This window comes from Nelusetta ayraudi, unplaced genomic scaffold (genome assembly GCF_046127955.1).
Source record: "Nelusetta ayraudi isolate G7.1 ecotype Tasmania unplaced genomic scaffold, CSIRO-AGI_Nayr_v1 ptg000004l, whole genome shotgun sequence".
In the NCBI taxonomy this organism is placed as follows: Eukaryota; Metazoa; Chordata; class Actinopteri; order Tetraodontiformes; family Monacanthidae; genus Nelusetta; species Nelusetta ayraudi.
Window position 1 is genome coordinate 7404494 of NW_027466054.1, and position 20590 is coordinate 7425083.

Consider the following 20590-nt stretch of genomic DNA (forward strand, 5'->3'; position numbering starts at 1 on the left):
AAAAAAAAACACAGATAGGAGTGCGAAATAAAAGTGTGCCTGATACTAAAACTGTGCTCACTCTCAGACGAGGTGTTCATGGTGTTTGTGTGCAAGTCCTTTGTCCAACAACAGTGGGCGAACGTTTTCCCAAAGCAGCTTCTGAGCGCAGAGAAGAAAAGGGACAGCACCTCCCCTTCCCCTCCCTCTTTACCAAAACCACTGGAGAACAACCTGAGGAAGCTTAAATAAATAACCAATTACCATTCGCGGAGCAGGTTGAACCCCACCAGCTTTGAGTGGTGTGCTAAAAATGGAATGTTTTATTGGCAGGATGGCCCCTTGGCCAGGGGGCTTAATGTAACGAAACCCAATTAATAGAGAAGAAAGCTGGGCCGCCAGCAAGCGAAGGAGCGCCACGTGCCTGGGGTAATGAATCGAGCAAAGCAAAGCCAACTGCAGGGACAGGAGTGGAGGAGGCTACAAATAACAGGAAAAGCCTGCCCTGGAGAGAAATTTACATCTGCAAAGCCCTCCAATCTCTCTTTCTCTGCCTTTCTTTTCAATCATAAATTTTGTGTGTTAATCAGAGCCTAAAAGTTGCACAGAGACCAGAAGAAGAGCATTGTTAAGATATTTACAAAGATAATACAAACTTTACCGTTTAACTTAAAGAGAAGTAAAAGTTGCACAAACCATACCACATATACCATCCTACTGTATAACGGCTCATTATTTATGATGGGAAATTTTCAATCTTTTCTCCAAATACCAACATTTCACACATACTATTTGTTGACACACATGACCAGTAATTCTAAACACAAGTAACAAGTAACACAAGTATTCTTAGAACGTAACTAAAATTTGGTCATGGTAATCTGCAACTGTGATAACCACGCATGTAATAAATTTAAAATATATGCAGGATGCGAGCACAAAGAAGCTATTAACGGTTGACTGTCTGCTTTCCCACCAAAGCTAAGAACAACTGAAAAGGATGAGGTGGATTACCAATCATCCTTCAGTTGGCATGAAGAGCATGTGCTCCGAGCAAACCAATCACGCTTGCTCTTACACTTCACAATCTGAACGTGCAAAGCAGATAATTTGTGTGAAATATGCCTGCCCCAGTTGAAAAGACATTATCCGCTTTTGAAAGTGTTCTACTCCTAATTTCTATATGTCACAGAGCTATTAAAAAAAGCAGGGGAAGGCAAGAGAACGGTAGAAATGATCCCTGCTAGTATTTCTAGTTCCCGTTGAGCTTCATCAACTTTAGTATGTTGTGGTTTAAAAAGTCTCACAGGAGGCTGTGAAGCAAAGAGTTATTTAAGTTTTGGCCAAAATGCATTTAATAAAACATCATATTGAAGCTATGTAATATTTTCAATATTCTTCACTGTTTTTCATAGGTATTGTTTTTAATGTTCAAGGGCTCGTTTACACAAAGACAGGTTTCACTGAAAACGGTAAAATTCTCTATTGTTTCGTCTTTGTGATTACACGAGCCCGACGGTTCACCAAAACCGCACATCTTTGAAAACGGACCCCCGGATGGGAACGTTTGAAAACACTGCTCTGCTCTGTCCATCTTTGTGTAAACTGTATTTTTTGGGAAACGCTGATGTCACAGGCCCAACCCTGCCTCGCAACCTCCCCCGTGACACGCAGAGAACTACTCATCACAACTACTCATGACAACAACAATGACGGGCAACAGATTTGTGTTACTGCTACAAAAGATAATTAGCCTGAAATATTCTTCTTCTCTACAATAAGGAGCAAACAACAGTGGACAGTAACTTACGATGCTCTTGGACCAACTGTGGATTGCGTGTCAAGTGAAAAAGTGATTTCTAGAGCACTTGTTTTTATTTTTTTCCTTCCTCTGGGTAGGCTGGCTGGGATATTGAGACAAAAGAAACCTAAATGACTAAGATATAAGTGAACTTTGACTGCCACGACTCCCAGTCAACCTTATCATGGAGCTCTGCGGCTTTGTGTTCTAAAGTAACTCCAAGCACAAGTTCAACTTTGTCGTCTGTCCTCACTGTCTTTTGCATTATTCGGCATCGTGGTAATATGTTAGCGAACAACTCCAAGTCTTCTTCTCTGCCTTCAGGGAGTAAATTCACAGTGCCACTCAAGGTCTGGCCTAAGTTCTACAGTCCCTTCAGTCGTTTACAGTGGTTGCATCTAAATGCTAATATTTTTTGGAGACTTCGTCCTAACAGTTTTATTCTAAAACGGTTCAGTAAATGGTCGGTGACAAAAAAATACCATCTTTGTGTAAATGGGGCCTGATGTCCCTGTTAACATGGTGCAAGTATTCAACACTTATTTTGCAGTTGAATTCTTTTGGGAACCCAACAGCCTTACTGGCAGTTTAAACTGAACGAGCAAAATGCCATGAGATTGAGGAGATGTCATGGATCAATTCTCCCGGGCGCCTTGCATTTTTCAGTCAAACAGCCATGCACGAGTGGGATGTTTTCTGGACAACAAGCGCTGTTGCGGTGGATTATGGAACTGTGCTTGCGTGCTCTTCTGACTGACACGTTTATTTGTCTCTGTCGAGATGTGGACGTGACGCCGCACAGCTGTGATCAGTGAAGCTGATGGTTGTGCACAACTGTTTTCACGTGTCCTTGCCGCTGTCATGTTTGTTTGTACTCACAACTCCACAGTAGGACATCTTATGTGCAGGCACGCTGTGTTTGTGTTCCGGTCCGCTCCCATCATAGGCTATTTCACCGCCGGCTATCGCCCTGGCATGTGTACTACAGTTTCCTTCAAGTAGACGTCAAGGCACAGAGGAAAGTCCTTTACGTTTTCAGCGGCTCCCATCTACACACAGCCTGAGTGTGAATGGCAGAGGTGTGGATGGGGGTTGGGCCGCTGCTCTGGCAGAGCCCTAGGCAAACTGCATGATATTCACCTTGCGACGGGGCACGGGGCTCATTATCACAGCAGGACATGGTCACATCAAAGGACTAAGGAAAAGGGCAAGCACTCTGCTGAAGTACCACCGTCAGCAGGCTTGCAAGCCCCTCAGCAATCGCACAAAACACAAAAGGCAGACACCCGCACCTCCCCCAAATAAACACAAACGTGGGCATTACACAACTAACACTAACTCCCTAAAAAGTACAGAGATGCAGTCGGTAGTGCCATCATTTGCCAAGGCAGCTTTACCTTCAGCCACAGAAGACACAACTAGCTGCATCTCCGGACACACCGACTGTGACCTATTGTACTGCCGAACTTACCTGATCATTTAAGCATTACAAAACGAGAGGAAAGTCATTCTAGGGGGGCTCCTCGCCTTTTTGCAGCGGATCAAGAGCAGAAAGTGTTTGGGACTCGCTTGCTTTCTCTAAATCGTGAATCAATCGTCATCACTCTCCTGCGACTATTTATAGCTATGCGGCTGCTGCATTAACACACTGCATGAGTTATTGTGAGGAGCCAGCCCCAGTCTGCTGAGTAGCTGCATTCATGCCAGGCAGCTCAGTGGTGCCAACATCCACATTCAACAAGCAACACACGGTAGGCCCTCCGAGATGCACATGAATAAAATTTGCAGCACAAGCTAAGTTTATGGGGCGAGCGTGTGAAAACGTTAGCCGCAACACAATACCGGAGACGGGGAGAGAAAACAGTGCAGAGTGGAGGAAAGTGCTGATGAGTTGCCTCATGCAGGGGCGCCGTAGAACCATTGAACAAGAGAGGATTTGCCTGCGACACCTAGATAGTGCACCCCCCGCTCAAACCACCCCCACCCCCTTCAGCTTTTCGCCCAGGTATTCTGGGCATGAATGGCTGTCAGTTTGGATTTGGGAGCTCAGCGCTAAGGAGGAAAATAGAGTCTGGTGGGGGTCTTTGTGTGCTTCTACCTGTGGAGACGAGGGCTAGACGTACCACACCAGCGCCGATGCAGTCATTCAAATAACATCTCTGGGAAAGCAAGGGGTTAGTATTTGCACCGCGTGCTAGCCACGGGGAGAAACGGGCGTAGCCAGACGGCAGCAGGCTGTGGCTGTGCCACCGTGCTCGTATGGGAGGTTTTCAATGGCACAAACCAGGAAAATGTGCACAGGGGAGGTGATTTGAATGAGAGCTGGTACTGCCTGAGCTGTAGAGAGTATTGACCTAGATTTCCTGCTGTATTGTATTCACACACACACACACACACACACACAACCGCAGACACAATGTATACAGAAAAAAAGGACTGAACAAAACTAAAACCATTGACAGACAGATGAAGCTGTGTATCATTAGTGGTAGAAGAATAGAAAAACATGTATAAATACCAATATTTTGTTAAGACTAAACTAATGGATAGTCTATGATGTAATGTGCTGATGTAATGTCATGAAACTGAAAGGTTGAAAGGTGTGCTGCAGCCTCTGGTGTCAGGGAGCTTCCGTCTTGCCGCCAATCTGAGCTTCTAATCACACAGTTGCATGATTAACCTCAGAGACACTTGCACGTGGCCTCCTTTTGCTTCAGAATAAGATAATGACACAGGAACCCAGACTAAAGTGCTTTAATTTTAACATTTTGGTTTTGGTTACAATGGGGCATGGCTCATGCTGCAGTGTTAAGACGAGGCATTCAGGGGTGTGGATCACATTGCAAACCTTCCGGCTTATGTGCCGTGCCACAATAGCGGCGGCGGCCCACTGTTTGGGTGTGATTCCACGTTTTTAAAGGGATTAACTGGTAAAGACTACCAACAACTGCCTTTCAGTCTGGAATTTCCTCATTAATCAAACCACACATTTTGGGCCTCCTTTCCAGCCGTGCACACACGCCCCTGTCAACATCTAAATGAAAAGCACAAAGCTATTCAAATCTGATCCCCTCCCTACAAATGGCTTTTCTCCGTCCAGAGACGCAGAGGACCCTTCAAGAAACCTCTCCGAGGATCAGAACGGTCACATGCCCCTGTCAATTAGCTTTGAGGCAGGGTTTTGTGGGCTTTTAAGACAAACAAAACAATGACCATGTATAACATGGCGAGGTATAACAGCTACTTATCCCTTGATACCCCCAAAGAAATGGTAATAGTGAATTTCTAGAGCACAAAAGGGACTCCTTAGGCTCAGGGCATATGGTTCGTGCAACAGTATACGGCACACTCCTGCACCTGAGGCTGTTAATCTGAATGATAAGCTATTCAATGAACAAAACATGGCTGTAATTCAGCTCTTAGCTATATTTATTCATAGAGGACGGAGCACTGGGATCAAAATAATCTAATTTGTCTACTGGGAGAAGGACGATAGATTGAATCGCATTCTAAATGTTAAAGTCTGAGGATTGAATTACGCATTTTTGGCATCATAGTACAATAAACTCAACTGGACTCTGGGTTAACTATGTGCAACAATTTTGAAATAACCGATAACATTAACACTCCAAATTCTATAATATAGCAGTGCAAAAAGTGCACTGAAAACGAATGAAAGCTCAAAATGATTAGCCATTCAGATAATAGAAAGAGTGAACCAGCGGAAAAAGAAATCAAACACTGCCACCATCTCAATTTCTTATTGTTAATTAGAACTGTTGGTATAGGGATTTATTTTGTCTTGAAGCTCCAAATTGTTCTATTAGTGTGAAATGTTAAAATATTCATACACTGGAAAGCTGCTTTCAACTTTCAAATCTAAAGACATGTAAGGTTGGGAAAACAGTGGGAATACATTATAGTATCACTTGTCAATGTTAATCATCGAGAAAGATAAAATGCAGATTTCCAGCATGGTGTGCAGGGGTCTCTTACACCTTCTTCCGCAGCTTTCATCTCCAAAGATATGGAGGCCGCGGAGGTGGACTGATTTGATGTTTTGATGCATTGTTTGATGATGTGCAGCACAAAGTGGAGGAGGCCTCTGTGATGTGTCTCCATTGGAGGACATGAAAAGCGTCACCTGGCCCTGAGCTGAGGGTTAGGGCGGCTGGTGGATTTGAGGGCTCCTGCAGAGCTGGACGGTGGCTCCATTGATGCCACATAATCCATTCAGCGTGACCTTTATATTTTTAGTGTCAGCTGCACATCCCTCTCGGTCCTGTTAGAACCATCAGCGGTGCCAGAGCCCTGATCGACCAGGTTCTGTTGTCACGTGAGGGTAAGTGTAAATTATTTAGTTTGTGTACTGCACAAAGAAAATAAGCAATAGGCGTTATCGCCAATGCAGAAGTCCAATGATCAAAAGAAACACCAAGCACACAGAGAGCTCATCAAATAGGCGAAGACATTCTTGCTGGATATCTTTGTGGGTTTCATCATCCTGCATCAAGTGACTGGTGAGGAAATAACAAAGCCTTGTTCTCATCCCTGTGACATCAGCGCAGGCAGGGCGCAGGGGAAGAATCAGACCGGAGGCAACCTTAGACTTGGAATCAATATCAATAACGTGAATCTGAAATTTTCCCTCTGCCTTTTTCTTTACCATAAATTAAGTTAAAGAAAACACATAAAATACCAAATCAAAAATACCATGGGCTTTAAAAAGAAGTCACACACGCAAAAAAAGAAAATAATCTCATAACGTACGCTAGTGGCATTAGTCATGAGCATCAAACTCCTACCTCGTTCTAGATTTGCCTAAACGAGGAGCACACATAATTGGGGTAAATCTCCTCACTAAGCCACATTAAAAGGCAGAAGGGTGTAAATTGTTCCACCGCTGTGTGTTAAGACACTGAAAAAGTTGCACAGATGAGACGAACCGCGACGGCGGTGGCGCTGGTGGTGGCGTCGGGGGAAAGAGCAGCATTCAAGCCCGCCTGTTTTCCTCTGTGACTTGGGGCCACTGAGTTTTTCACCAGCCATAGTAAATTGGGCGCCTGGGGCAGGGAGCCTTGGCCAAGCTTGCATTTCGGAGCTGACTGTGGAGGGCATGAGGGATAGAGATATGGCACTGGCAGAGGGTGGGGGGCAGGGTGGCAGAGAATCGGGTGGGGGTGGAAACAGCAGCGATGGTGACATTTTGTACAAGTTTCGACGCAGAAAGAACCCCGGCTGGCCGGAGCACTAACCAGCGAGCTCCATGGCGATCGGCTCTCAGCCTTCAACCCGCTCACATTATCATAAATATGGCTACATCTGCAAGTGTAATTACTCTATTGTACTACGATTTTCTGCTCTGCTGGACAGCAGAGCGCTTTTCAGTCTCTCTCTCTCTCTCTCTCATCCTCCCACCTCCTACCCCATGAGCGCGCCCCGCCCGCCCCCACCCCTACCCAAAATGCCCTGGCCTGTTCCTGGCTACTCCGTTACCGGCGAGGGCCGGTAGTGTCTCACAGATTACAGAGCTCCGGTCGCTCAGGTAACAAGAGTCACTAATCTGGCCAGGGTTGAATTACACATAATTGCCTCGGCACCGTGATTGATTTCAGCCCTGGAAAGGAAGAGACGACATTCCCTCCCTCCCTCCCCCCCCCCGCCTCCACCCCCAGCCCCCGCTCCAAAAACACCCCCACCTCCCTCCCTCCCTCCCTGCCTGCCTGCCTGCCTGCCTGCCTGCCTGCCTCTCTCCAGCGTTCACGAGCGGCAGCCAAGACTCTCCATCTAGTAGGAGGCAGGAGGCTTTGAAGAGATCAAAGCCAAGGCCGGGAGCAGTTGCGCGCCCTGGGAATACGGGAGAGAGGCTTTCTGCTCCTCAGCCCTATTTTCTAGCGTCATGTCGGATTGCAGCTGTATTGCATTTCGCCAGTTTTCTTAATGCTCTCGGTTTTGACTTTGACATCAGTGATCCCCCTCGGTTTCTTCAAAAACAAGGGGGGAGGGAAAAAAAAGAGAGCGACTGAAGGAGAGAAGAGAGAGAAAGCTGGGGAAAAAAGAAAGAAGAAGGGAGGGAAAAAAGGATCGGGGTAAAGGAGATGTACAGACTAATTTTTATTTTCACAACTCTATAATTGGCCAGTTCAAAGAGAAGGAGGGAGGAGCGTAGCATTTGTTTTCAATTCTGCTGCCGATATGAAAGGAGCGACAAACTTTTATGGGTTTCCCAAAAATTAAAGACAGACTTTTTCACAGTCAAAGAACAGGGTGTTTTTTTATAGCCGAGACCACACAAAATGAATTGATAGTAAAGCCCTCCCTCTTTGTCCTCTCGCACAACGAGGCACAGCTTTGCGTAGCTTTTACACTCATGCATGTGCACGTGCATGAGTAAGCTAGCAAGCCTGCTGCCAGAAATCACCAGCTCGGTGCATGTGCTGGGGATCGTCAGACGAGGGAAGGGTAGTTTGATGTTAAAAATACAAAGGGGGCATTAAGAAACAGCGCAAGCTATATCCATCTATTCATTTAACAGCTTGGCTAATAAAGCCTGGTGGCAAGAAAGCAGCCTTTGTACTGGAATCCGTGCAGGCCATATACCAACCTCCTACACCCGGGAATATTAATATTTCAGTACTGTCAGACACACGTTACATGTGAGCCTCTTTAACGCTCACACCCACAGCAGAGAGAAATAATGAGCCCATGAAAAATATGAAATAGATAAGAGAAGGGAAAGAGGGAGGGCAGGAGCAGGCAAAAGACTGAACGACTTCATACAACACAGCATCTACTGTATTGATCATAGCTCTATTTATTAGCTGCACACAGCGAGGGCTGTTTAAGTTCCTCTGAAGTCACACAGCTGGCAGGATTTGCACCCATGTTTCACTCCCTTCACTTCCATTGTTGCTTTGGTTGTAGTTTAGTAGCTTGAACTGAGACTAACACGCAGTCACGATGACGTCAAAAGAAATTATCGTTTTCACCAATTCTGTGGCTTTCCCCCAGTCAACAGGAAGCCTCTGCATAACTTAGCTGAACCTAGTCTGTTAATTGAGGCTCGCTGTTTCCAAAGATGATAAGTAATGTTCTGAAATGGAAAACATATTCCCCAAGATAAGGCGAGAATATCTGAGCAGAATATATGAGTATTTGAACACACACACACACACACACACACACACACACACACACACACACACACACACACACACACACACACACACACACACACACACACACACACACACACACACACACACACACACACACACCCTTTATTCTGCGTCTGATCCACCCTTACAGGAAGTCCACACCCTGGCCATTCAAACACAATTGGGCAGAAGGGACAACTTTGGCAAGATCCTTGACTGACCCCTCTGGAGATCGGAGGCAGGCTGCGAGCGAGGAGTGAAGACCTTTGAGCAGGTGTTGGGGCTTCTGTCGAAAGTGCCCAAGCTAGCTGGCTGGCACTACGTAGACTCGCTAAAGTTTTCTGAATTTAACCGCCACGTGTCGTCGGGACGATGGGAAGCAACGGCTACCCCTCATATTGCTGTGAGCAGCACTTTGAAATAAAACTCAAGAATATTTCTGCATGTCAATCACTTTCTCTTACCAGTTGAATAATACACATTTTTGCCACAATCATATCAATCTTGACATCCAAACAATAATCTAATAAAAACATCAATTAAGAATACATATTATGTAATGTCACTGTCAAACAAAGAAATACAATATAAGAAAAAACATGCAAACTTTTCGTCCTGCAAGACTCCACTGCGCTTCTAATAGCAAGGCAAAATTCACGTATGTGGGATTTGAACCACATAGTGTCATTAGCAGCGTGCATGGGGACAAAATGTGTTAAACACCATCGACCATACATAAGAGAAACCACGGTCTTAATGGGAGATGCTTATGAAACACCACAATGCATAAGCACTAAAGACGGTGGTAGACAGGAAGATAGCGACCACGAGAGTTTCGCAACCTCCCTGGTGCTGTCTTTCACTCGTGCGCACACATTTCATCATTTAATGCCGCTACATTGTCGCCGACATTGATGCCCGCATGAAACTTTGATTCCAATGCTGCCTGGCGGAAGACAATTACTGATTTAGCATTCACTGCCTAATTTTAGCCCATTGTAGTCTAATCCGTCGACAGTTACTCGATCCTATTTTTAGACACACCGCCATACAAAACATGAAACGAGCTGACAGTCGGATGATCACGTGTACTGCTACCGCAGGCAAAAATGCTGCATTACAGTACCAAACGCACAGTATCTCCAACCAATAGTGCGACGTAAAAAAAACAAACAAATAAATAAATAAAAAAATAAATTCAAAAATACACTCGGTGCCATAAGCTGGAATATTATGTGTGGACATGGAGGGCTGCTGGTAAATGTAGTGTTCTCTTTAACAGGGATCTTCCACGGTAGTGCTGGGGGCATGAGCTCAGGACACACATGGCACTGAGGGACACCAGAGCGGTCCTACCAAATCCCGTTAGGTAAGCCTGGGTTAGTGATTCCACGCTGCGAGACACCGGCTAGTAGATCCGTCACGTTCTCACTACATCAAAGGAAAGCACTGCGCAGCAACCCTCCCCTCCCCGTTTTTTTCCGCCATGAGGATCTGCAATTGAGGGTCCAGAGGGGAAAAAAAGGCTGCATGGCAAAGGAGAGAGAGAACACTCTTTATTTCACCCCCACCACTGCAAAGCACGTCTTTAGAGAAAGGATTATGTGCATTTCCCTCCGAAAGCTGTGGCGCAGACCAGGAGACCATAGATCACCAGAACATCTTCACCAGCAGGTGCAAGACATTGTGCTGGGTCTCTGTATGGACACTTTGAAAACATCAGGCACACATTTGGTTAGTTAGAGTCTTGGAGAGTGATATAGACAACGGGACAATTTTAACACATCTGGTTTTTTTTTTACCCTTGACTTGCATTTAGGGGGCTGTAGGACCAGTTGGAATATTGACTGTCTCATAGCCAGCAAACCTCTCGCCCTATTCACACAAAACTCTTGCAGCTCTTAGTACTACACTTTGTAACCACGGTCTCCACATCATATCATGCTAAAATGCCGATTCTCACCCGAGAAGATTCCTTGAATTCCTGAGAATTCCCATATACTAGAAATCACAGGGACAAACTGAAATCAATCTTCATCTCCATCTTCATAATTATCCGCTTTACATACCTTGAGTGCAGTAACAGAGGTATGAAGAAAATACATTTTTCCCACAATATTCTACATGCTCAAGTGCAAATTACGCTCTAATGAGACAAGAAAAATCGTGAAATTCTAGCATAAAAAAGGAGATCCTTTTTCAAAAGCCAGCCTAAGGTTGCAATTTTAGGATCCAACAACAAACAAAATGACACAGTCTAAATGCAGAAAGTCTCTGCAATATTCAGTCGCGAGTTCCATTCATCCAATTTCCATACCTGCTTCTTCCTGAGCTCAGGGTCACATTAAATTATGAGTGGACACATAATTTAATGTATCCACTCATTCCTTCTACAAATGTACTGACATGCATTAGAATTCCCTCGAATAAAATGGAGACTAATATCAACTGACTGATGACTGCAACAAACCAAATACTCATGTGTCCATCACTGTTTATTTTGCACTCACAATTCCCCATGACTATCAAGGCAAAAGGCAGGGCGCACAGCCCTCGAAAGATGGACTAACGTCTAGAATGAATGCGAGTTTATTTTCCCTTTTCTTACAGCCAAGAGAGCCAGACACTGTCTTAAACATAAGCATGTACAGAAATCTTTGAAGTGGCCACTGCCCTTTCAAATCCACATGTAAGTGCAATTAAGCACCATTCCACATCTTGGCAACAAAAAGTCTCCGCTCTTGTGGTGGAGGTGACTTATAAAGCAAAGACCCCAAAATCTGCTGACAATCAGCTACTGCCGACAGCTCCATCAGGACTGGACGGCATGCGGAGGAATGTCATGGTCAATGGAAATCAATCTAAACTACTGGGATTGGGGGGGAGGGGCGTGGTGTTGGGGGGCGGCAGGGGTGGGGATGGAAGAGAATGAAAGGCAGAATGCGCCTTTGATCTCAGTGAAAACTGATCCCAGGCCTGCAGATACTGTGTCTGCGGTGGCCAGCAGCAGAGGCAGCAAGCTGACATCAGTGAGAGAGCCAGAGGACTCGTGTTCCGCGATACCCCCCCACCGAGCCACGGCTCATTTTATTGGATAAGTGAGAGAAACGTACATGAAATGACTACCGTTTTATTGAAGACAGAGTGCGGGGGTAATATTGGGCAGGGGGGAAAAAAAGAGCGACCACGGTAAGTGAAATGAAAGCATGGCCTTAAAAGTTTTGGCAGCAAGTGCATGCCCTCATCCATCCGCACTGAGTGGTAATTTTCTCTTATAGAGTCAGCTGTTCTCCATACAGATCTTTCGCAAGCTTTTGGGCAAGTACAAAGCACTAGGACAATTACAAAGTCGACCAGAATACAAGCAATTTTAGGACATTTAGACAACATCGCATCCCATAGTTCAAAAAGCTTTTCATTAGTAAAAACGCAGAGGGTGATTCATGGAGTCATAAAGATCAAGTCTTGACCACAATCTCGCATGTCGCTGCAAATCTCAAAGAGCAGAGGCAAGGCAATATTCTCTCAATTGGCCCTCGCTGGGGATTTGAGTGAATGAGGCCGAAGCATGTGGCATCATTCTTAGAATAACACACAAGTTGCGTTTCACAAAAGCGGTGCATTGAAACTCACACATATGTGCTGCAGAAGCACACAGAACCCGCTGGTTCCTTTGCACCATGTGTGAGTATTTCCTGTACGGAGGCACCAAACCATGGCCAGACAGAGGCTGGTTGTCTTCCCCGAGTGTGATCCAGGGACGTGGACGAAACAGGATTAGGGTGGACAGCTGCTGGTGTGCCCTGCGTTTTATGTCTGCCTTGAGACGAGAAATTTGCAAACGGGACAGACACAGGAAGCCGGCAGCCAGAGAACTGCAGCTGGCCTGAAATTAATACTGTTCCAGGGGCCGATAGCTGCGGCGACATATTCCGCCCGTGCAAGCTCCTACAAAGTCCTCTGCAGGGCAGCTTGGGAGACGTGATGTTGCCTCTAGGCCTCCTGTCATGCACGGCTAATTAGGGGGCTTACTTGGGTCATGCAGACATGCATCACTTAAGATTTTAACAAGATGAAAAATGCTGTACATCTCATGTTAATCTTGTGGAAAGTATGGCTCGCACTAGCTTTCCGAAGGGTTACTTGTGGTCAGACAAGGGGCTGAGGGGGACTGCGAATGATAGAAATTGAGGAGATGGCCATTAACAGCTTTGTTTTGAAAATATATTAATATATACGCATATATATACAATATTTATATTCAATAGAAACCTCGTGAAAATCAAATAAGGTCTGACGGAAGATCATGGCCTTGATAAAACAATTCAGAGATGCTCGACCACTAACTTTTAGAAATGCTTTTTTTTTCAACTTCGAAAGGTCATTACTTTGATACAATTAAATGTAGCTGCTTTTGTCAGAGATTTGTTTTTGTGTTCTATTCCAAGACACATAGCAAAATTGTTTTGTTGTGGTTTATTTGTATGAATTTAAAAAACAAACTTTTTGCCTTAATTTTCCTTATTAAATGCATTTTATAAACTGGTTGGTCTTGAAAATGTTTTAAAATGAGCAGCTGTTTTTCTTTAAACATTAGTCGAAATCATAAGCCAATCAGTTTAAAGTGACTGGAAATTATGAAATTTAATCAAATGGTAATATTGAAAATAAAAAAAAACTAAACAGAATGAACGCATTTGGGAAAAAAAAGCGAAGAAAAAGAAGAAAAAAAACGCATGTAAATCTTGCAACCATTAGGAGCACTCTCACATAAAACATGATTTCTAATGACTTTAATGACTTTCAAAATAACCCTATATCTTTAAAATATATGTATAATGGATTTTTTTTTCACATTTAATGTTTTAAAGCCAATGTGGAAAGACGGCAAAAAGTTGTGTTCAATTTCCCGCAGAACTTTCACAATCACACTTTACAATAAAACGCGACAATATAATTAAATCTCAGCTGAATATAGCTTTAAACTGAGCATCTGCCTAGTAAGGTTTATGTTGTTATCCAGGGCTGATAGTGTGTTTAGAAACAAGTGAAACCAATTTCTAAATCAGTGCCAAGATCAAAGAAAAACTGTCTTGAGAATCATAAAAATAAAACAGTATCTTGAATTGTTTTTCTGCCCTTCAATTAAAAGCAGTGGTTTATGAAGCAATTTACTGCAATTTATGCAGTACATAAAAAACTGCCTTTATCTTTTTGCTCTTTTCAATAGTTTTTAGTGAAGTAGTTGAAAGATAATGTTCAGCCATGCTTGTTTGTTTTAATGTTAGATTTCACGGAACGCGTACTACTTTGTGCATTAAAAAAAAAAAAATTGTCACTGACCGTTCTGGGCATGGGCGGCGAGAGGGAGCCGTTCATGTAGGATGAGTCGTTCATGTTGCTCATCATGATGTAACCTGGATAGCCCTGGTATGCATGGCCTTTACTGTACAAGTCTTGGAGTTTTGCTGTCGAAAGTCACAAAATTCAGGAAATTGTTAATTGATTTTGCAACAATTTCCAAGCATCTCTCACAAACTTTAAAAACAAAATCAGCTTCAGATGGTGAAGAAACACAGCAGTATAGTCCCGCCTGCATTTGGAGACTGTAATGATATCAGTCACTTATCACTTGAACCCATGCCCCATTTCTCCTTGGCCTTTTGTTTACGCCCTTTCTTCCCATCTCGTAGAGTGGGGTCATATTATGCAGCGGAACAATGGAGCCCCTCTGTGCCAATTAGCGCCAATTAGCAGAACATACAGGCTGTGTCAAAACAGTCTCGCCCCGACTGTTCCTCGATGCCTTTGACCTGAGTGGGGGAGCTTTATACAAGAGGCCTCCAAACAGCGGCACTCGCCACTCAACTGTGCGCGGCGCAATAAGGCCGGAGGGGGGTGGGGATTGTTTGTTGTGCATAGCCTGACGGCAACATGGAACTTCTTCAGAAGAAAGCCAGTGTTTGGTACGGGATGGGGCGGCGCAGCATTCAGGGAGTGAAAGGGGAACAAAGAGGGGACACGCTCCTCCTCAAAGGCCGCAATGATGACCTGCAGCAGCGGGGTCAGACTGCTCGGGACGGGGAACAAAAGCAGGAGGCTACAAGTTGCACGTAACACAGAGGGACTTGACGGGCATTTGGAGCTAGATTGCTGGAATATGGAATAATTTAAAATAAATGCAGACAGCAAAAGTAGCCCGGAATTACCTACTATTGTCAGGTAAAAAAAAATAAATAATTTCTATGATGTAAAGGAGGAAAAAAATATTATTTTTCTGTTTGTGTGGGCGTCCTCATCTTGGAGGAAGGTAACAGGTAGCTGCATCCATGAGGGTAAAGCTTGTCCTGACAAGACTTGGATCAGAGATTATCAGTCTGTCTGAGAGGAGCAGAAATGGGAGCCCTGATAAGAAAAGGAGCGAGCGTGCAGGAGTGTGACGGATCACCTCTGTGACGGCTGGGGAAACAGGGGTGGCACGCTTTCACCCTGTCCCCTCTCAAGTTACACTGAATCATCGCGAGAATCAGAGCCTCTATTGCTGCCAAACAACGCACTAACTGTCTCGCATATTTATTTTAATGAGGTCTCACTGAAGGCCATGTTTACTTACTGTCTTCTGGATGGTCTCTGTGCTTTTCATGATATGAATCTTGTGGTATTTGGGACTGTCTTGCTGCCTGTAAAAATAAGAAAAATTTTGAAATGAGTTGGAATCAATTAGGAAGGTCTAAAAACAGATATAAATCCAGACGTGTTGCTACGAACGCACACCCTCAATCACACTGGTGTTCCTTTTGCTTGTCGCTGATGCGTACATGCATACGCTCTCACACACACACACACACACACACACACACACACACACACACACACACACACACACACACACACACACACACACACACTGTCTACAGAGGGGTGATGGAGCGGCCTGCATCAAAGCTTCAGAAGAACCACTTAATTAAGCTTCATGTCCTTAAGGAGCTTACAAATTAACTTGTTTTCAAGTCCACTCTCATTTTCACGTCTTTGCTTAAGCCCTCTTCTACATTTAAATTCAAAAAAGCATATTTTTGTTGTGCATCGTGAAATAAAACCATTAAATGAAATTGGAAAACGGTGAGAATTTTTGGAAATTTAAAAAAAAATATGTCCAGCCTTTCTCACATCCATTTCCTTTCACTGTTCCCCCCCAGAATTGAGAATGGGGACCTCTTTTTGGAGTTCAGACCCCTCAGGATGGCTTCAAGCTGTGCGAGGGAACTTCACCAGATCCCTAATTAACATTCAGTCTCCGTCTCGTACGTCTCCAGGACATTTGGTCGTGAATGTTGCATGATGTCGCTCAGGAGGTGCCAAAAAACAGCTTTATAAATATGAAAATCCAAACACTGTGGTTAATGGCTAAATAAGCATCTGATGTTGAAGCTGTAGCCTCCATCCTCCAGTCAGTGCACAGGTACACCAATACAGTGGGGGGTGGGGGGAATTAAAAACACATTTTCCCAGTGACATCATGCCTCCTCTAGATGCAGCTAAAACAAACAGCATGAAAATATAGAATTTATAGCTAGTTTTAAATTTAGAAACATATAAAAATCAGTTTTAACAATTCTTCCATCGAGACTCTGGATTTACATACCAGATTAAAGCAAGACATTTATACATAATGAGGATTTTCTGAGGCAGGCCTGTATTGCTTTGTCTCTGTTATATCAAAAAGAATTACAAAAAAATCTCCCTGAAATATAAATACATTTTCTTCATCTTAACAACTAAAGCGAGTGCATTGATAAACAAACGCAATAATAATTAATGGTGCACATTAAAGTTTCATATAAATACAGTAACACAATAATATTAATAATACTACAATCAGTCTCATCTTTATTATTTAAGGGTAAATTTTAGTGTGTCCATAAGAATAAATGAATGTGCTTATTCATACAGTGGTCTTGAACCATGTGTGCTAAATAAATTCATAAGCAGGATTTTACAGCTGCTGATCGTGCTGCTAGCCTGCTTGTCAGAGGTAGGTCACAAGGCCTATTTTAATCCATCTTTTTCAAATGTTTCTCGCACACAATTGCCAACAGGGCCACAATTTTTAGATGGAGGCACAAAGTTTTGCCAAGCAAACATTTATTTACGGTATTTGATGTAACATGCAGCAAAGACGTTGCATGTCACTGAAGATATTTTATATTACATTTTTTTAAAACTATACAAGAAGGAAGCAAAGACTATAAATACATCTGGAATGTATTTATTTTTTTATTCATTGTAGTAAAAAATATGAACCTCTGCTCTAAAGGGATTAGGAAGGAAGGTCTTTACTGGAGGAAACTGATATTGAGGCCTTCATTGTCTATTTGCGTTAAAAAGGATTAACATTCGCCAAGATAGAATCCAAACGGGGATAAACGCACGGAAATTACGAAACTGTGATGACATTTTTTTAATACATATTTTTCAAAAAATTAATAAAACCTCTTTGCACCCCAAGTCTAATGGGGTTCAGCGATGACCTTCTCTTTGCTTTTCTCCCTCAGCATTCACACACACACACACACACACACACACACACACACACACACACACACACACGGTGCATTACTCACATCGTGGCTGTTGCTGTTGGGGCTGCTCTCTGACTCGTTGACCAGAGATGACTTGATGTCTGCCAGGTCTCCCTCCTCCTCGGAGTGGCTGAGCTCGGCGAAGATCTGCTCTTTGTGCGGGTCCCCTTCGTCTTTGAACGGGATCATTTCGTCCGTGGCGCACAGCTCCGGGTCTCCGCCGCCGCCACCGCCGCCTGATAACTGGGGCATGCTGTCGCTGTTTTTGGGGTATGGACCGGTCGTTTCAAGCAAGACCAGAGCAGGCGGTCAAACCCACACGCCGGCACTGTCCGTAAAACTACACAACACGCGAGAACTCCCAGCGAAACTCCCCCCCGGAAACAAGTTGGGAAAGCGTCCCCCTTTCTCCCCTCTTCAAGCAAAGCGCCGACAATGAGTCACTCGGAGTGGGAGCGGCATACAAACACGCCGCCGCCGGTGTGATTATTTTTTTGTAGGGGTTGTTGGCCGGAGCAACAGGAGGAGAGGTGGACGCGGTCGTCGGCGTCCTCGACTCAAAATGACTGAAAGTCACAACTGGAAAAGTTGCGAGGAAACTGCTCGGAACGGGAGTCCGGCGTGAGCCTGAATGTCATGAGGAAATATAAAAGTAAAAAAAAAAAAGAAAAGAAAAGAAAGAAAGAAAGAAAAAAAAATGAGATGCTAAAACCACGACTTAAAATCTCATCACTTTTATTCTTTGAGTCAACACAAAACAGGCGTTCGTCCAGTTTTTTTTTTGTTTTTGAAAGTGGGAAAAAAAAATAGTTCCTCTCAGGTCCGGTGAAGAAGCTTCGGCGTCCCCTTGGCTTGGAAAGGCAACCAAGAAAAGTCGGCAAACGAAAAAACACAAAAGACCGTCAGGCGGAGGAAACTGATTGATGTGCAGCTCGAATTCAAAAAAAGGACAGTTTTTTAAACACTCGGACGAGACGAGGCGCGACACAACACGCCGCTTCTCACGCTCCAAAGTACATCCTCGGACCGGCGCGGACGAGGGAGGATTAAAGTCATTCAGAATAAACAAGGGAGAGCAAGATGAGTGCGAGAAAGGGAAAAGACAACTGTCGTGAGGTTCGCGACTTCCCGGCGCTCCGCCACTGCCTCCAAAATGTAATGTAACCAGTGTGTGTGTTGGTAATGTAGCCTCCTCCTCCTCGTCCTCCCACCGCCTCCCCCTCCTCCCTCCTCAGTCATTGGGAGGAAGGGAAGATGAAAGGGAAGCCGAGGCTGTGATTGACACCGCACCGATTGACACTCCTCCTGAGAGAGAGATTTATACGCAGCTCACAACAAATGGGCAGACAGACAGGAGGGGAGAGGAGGAGGAGGAAGAGGAGGAAGAAGCGCCCGAGCACGGTGTGATGGGCGCAAACACAATCGAGGGTAAATAAAAACGATAGCATAATTAAGAGAGAAAGACGGGGAGGAATTAAAGAAAAGAAAAAAAAACGAGAGGTGCCTGTTTTGGCTGAGGAAGAGGAGGTGGAATTTAATCCAAAACGCAAGGAGTGGCAACAGTGTTACAGTCAGGGGAAATACCCAAAACAAGCCCGGGCCACATTGGAGGTAAACAAGGAGGCCTGTTAATGGGTTTTCCAGTGTGTGACAGTCAGGTATACCTGCAGTGCTGCAGGCTACGTTATTTCACTAATATTGGCCACATGTGAAATTATTACGTTTCATAAATATGTTAATGTGCCGGTCTACTGGCCCTTTTTGCATTTCTGTTGGTGGTTCTAGTCCAGGGGTGGGCAAACTTTCTGACTGGTGGGCCACACTGGGTTCTAAAATTTGACAGAGGAGCAGGAGCAGATAGATGGAGTGTTTTTGGTGAGCCACCCCATAGGTGACATAAAATATATCATGGATATGTAGAAAACATGTGCTTTAATGTCAATTGAAAATGAACAAAAGCAAAGTGACAACAAAATGTGTCTTTGAAGCCACCACTGTGTTTAGCGCTTTATTGAAATGACATGGATGAAATACAGCTAATTTAACACTTATGATTAATATCATTTCTTCAAGTTCAGCGGGCTGGATTAAAAAGCTTAACGGGCCACATACGGCGTCCCTAGTCCCTAGTCCACCCCTGTTCTATGAGGAAGAGAATATAAAACATATATGTATATATATACATACATATAAAACATGCACAGAAATCCAGTTCAGTCTCTTGCCATTTTTTTCTCTCTGAAAGTTTGTATAGTTGGAAAACAAGAGACTCAGTTCCACAAGTTAGGCCATCGACCAAAACAGGCCACGATATGCACATATGGGAATGAGACGGAGAGAAAGAAAACTGCTTCTAGAAGAGAATGTTTCAAGAGAAAATACGGGGTGGGGGGGAGGAAAAATAAACCCCTTGGAAAGAGAGGAGGGGGCAGGGGGGTGAAAGTCTGTGGAAGTGGTTGGTGCGCTGCTTTTCTGCGTCTGTCTGAGCGGGGAGAGATTGCGTGAGAATCAAAGTTGGGATGGGGAGGCAGATCTTTATAAAGCGCGGAGGTGGGGTTAGCGGGGCGGAGCCGCGGCTGCCTTTGATCTTGCGGCGGCTGGCTCTTTCATCCCCGACTCACCCCCTCCCTCCCTCCTCTCTTTCCCCTCAGCCCGGTCTCCCCCCTCCCCTCTCCCTCTCCCTCCCCCTCCCCCCGCTCTCCCCTCGCCTTTGTATGACTAAATTTGGTCCGAGTGTGGAGCCGGGCCAACATTTCCACGTGTGCGTTCATCCCAGCTGAGAGAGAGAGAGAGAGAGAGAGAGAGAGAGAGAGAGAGAGGAGAGACCGAGAGTGAGGGAGAGAGGGAGAGAGAGCAAGAGAGGGAGAGTGAGGGAGAGAGAGAGAGAGAGCAAGAGAGGGGGGGAGAGAGAGGGGGGGGGTTCTCTTCCGGGTAAGGAAGAGAGGAAAAAAAGATCAAAGGCTTTTCGGTTTTTGGAAACCGAGTGTGGATTCAAAAGAGCCGAGACTGGCTGCATTCCAGAGTATAGCGGAAAGACGCGCGTGCACGCGGACGCAGAGGCGCGCGCGTGC

General features: G+C 44.7%; 1 protein-coding gene across 9 annotated transcripts in view; it reads right to left on the reverse strand.

Annotated features, from left to right (window-relative positions):
- Window positions 1-18727, reverse strand: part of lef1 (lymphoid enhancer-binding factor 1) — a 42077-nt gene extending 23350 nt beyond the window's left edge. For 3 of the 9 annotated variants that reach the window (XM_076032178.1, XM_076032176.1, XM_076032177.1), the window contains exons 1-3: window positions 17562-18725; window positions 15551-15617; window positions 14281-14405 (exon numbers count right to left, since the gene is read on the reverse strand). In XM_076032178.1, coding sequence (XP_075888293.1) covers window positions 14281-14405; window positions 15551-15617; window positions 17562-17771 — 402 coding nt within the window. In that variant the 5' untranslated portion in view covers window positions 17772-18725. Of the gene's footprint in view, window positions 1-14280; window positions 14406-15550; window positions 15618-17561 lie in introns of all 9 variants that reach the window. The other 6 variants (XM_076032172.1, XM_076032164.1, XM_076032174.1 and 3 more) reach the window with 4 other exon arrangements.
- Window positions 18728-20590: the final 1863 nt, after the last annotated feature.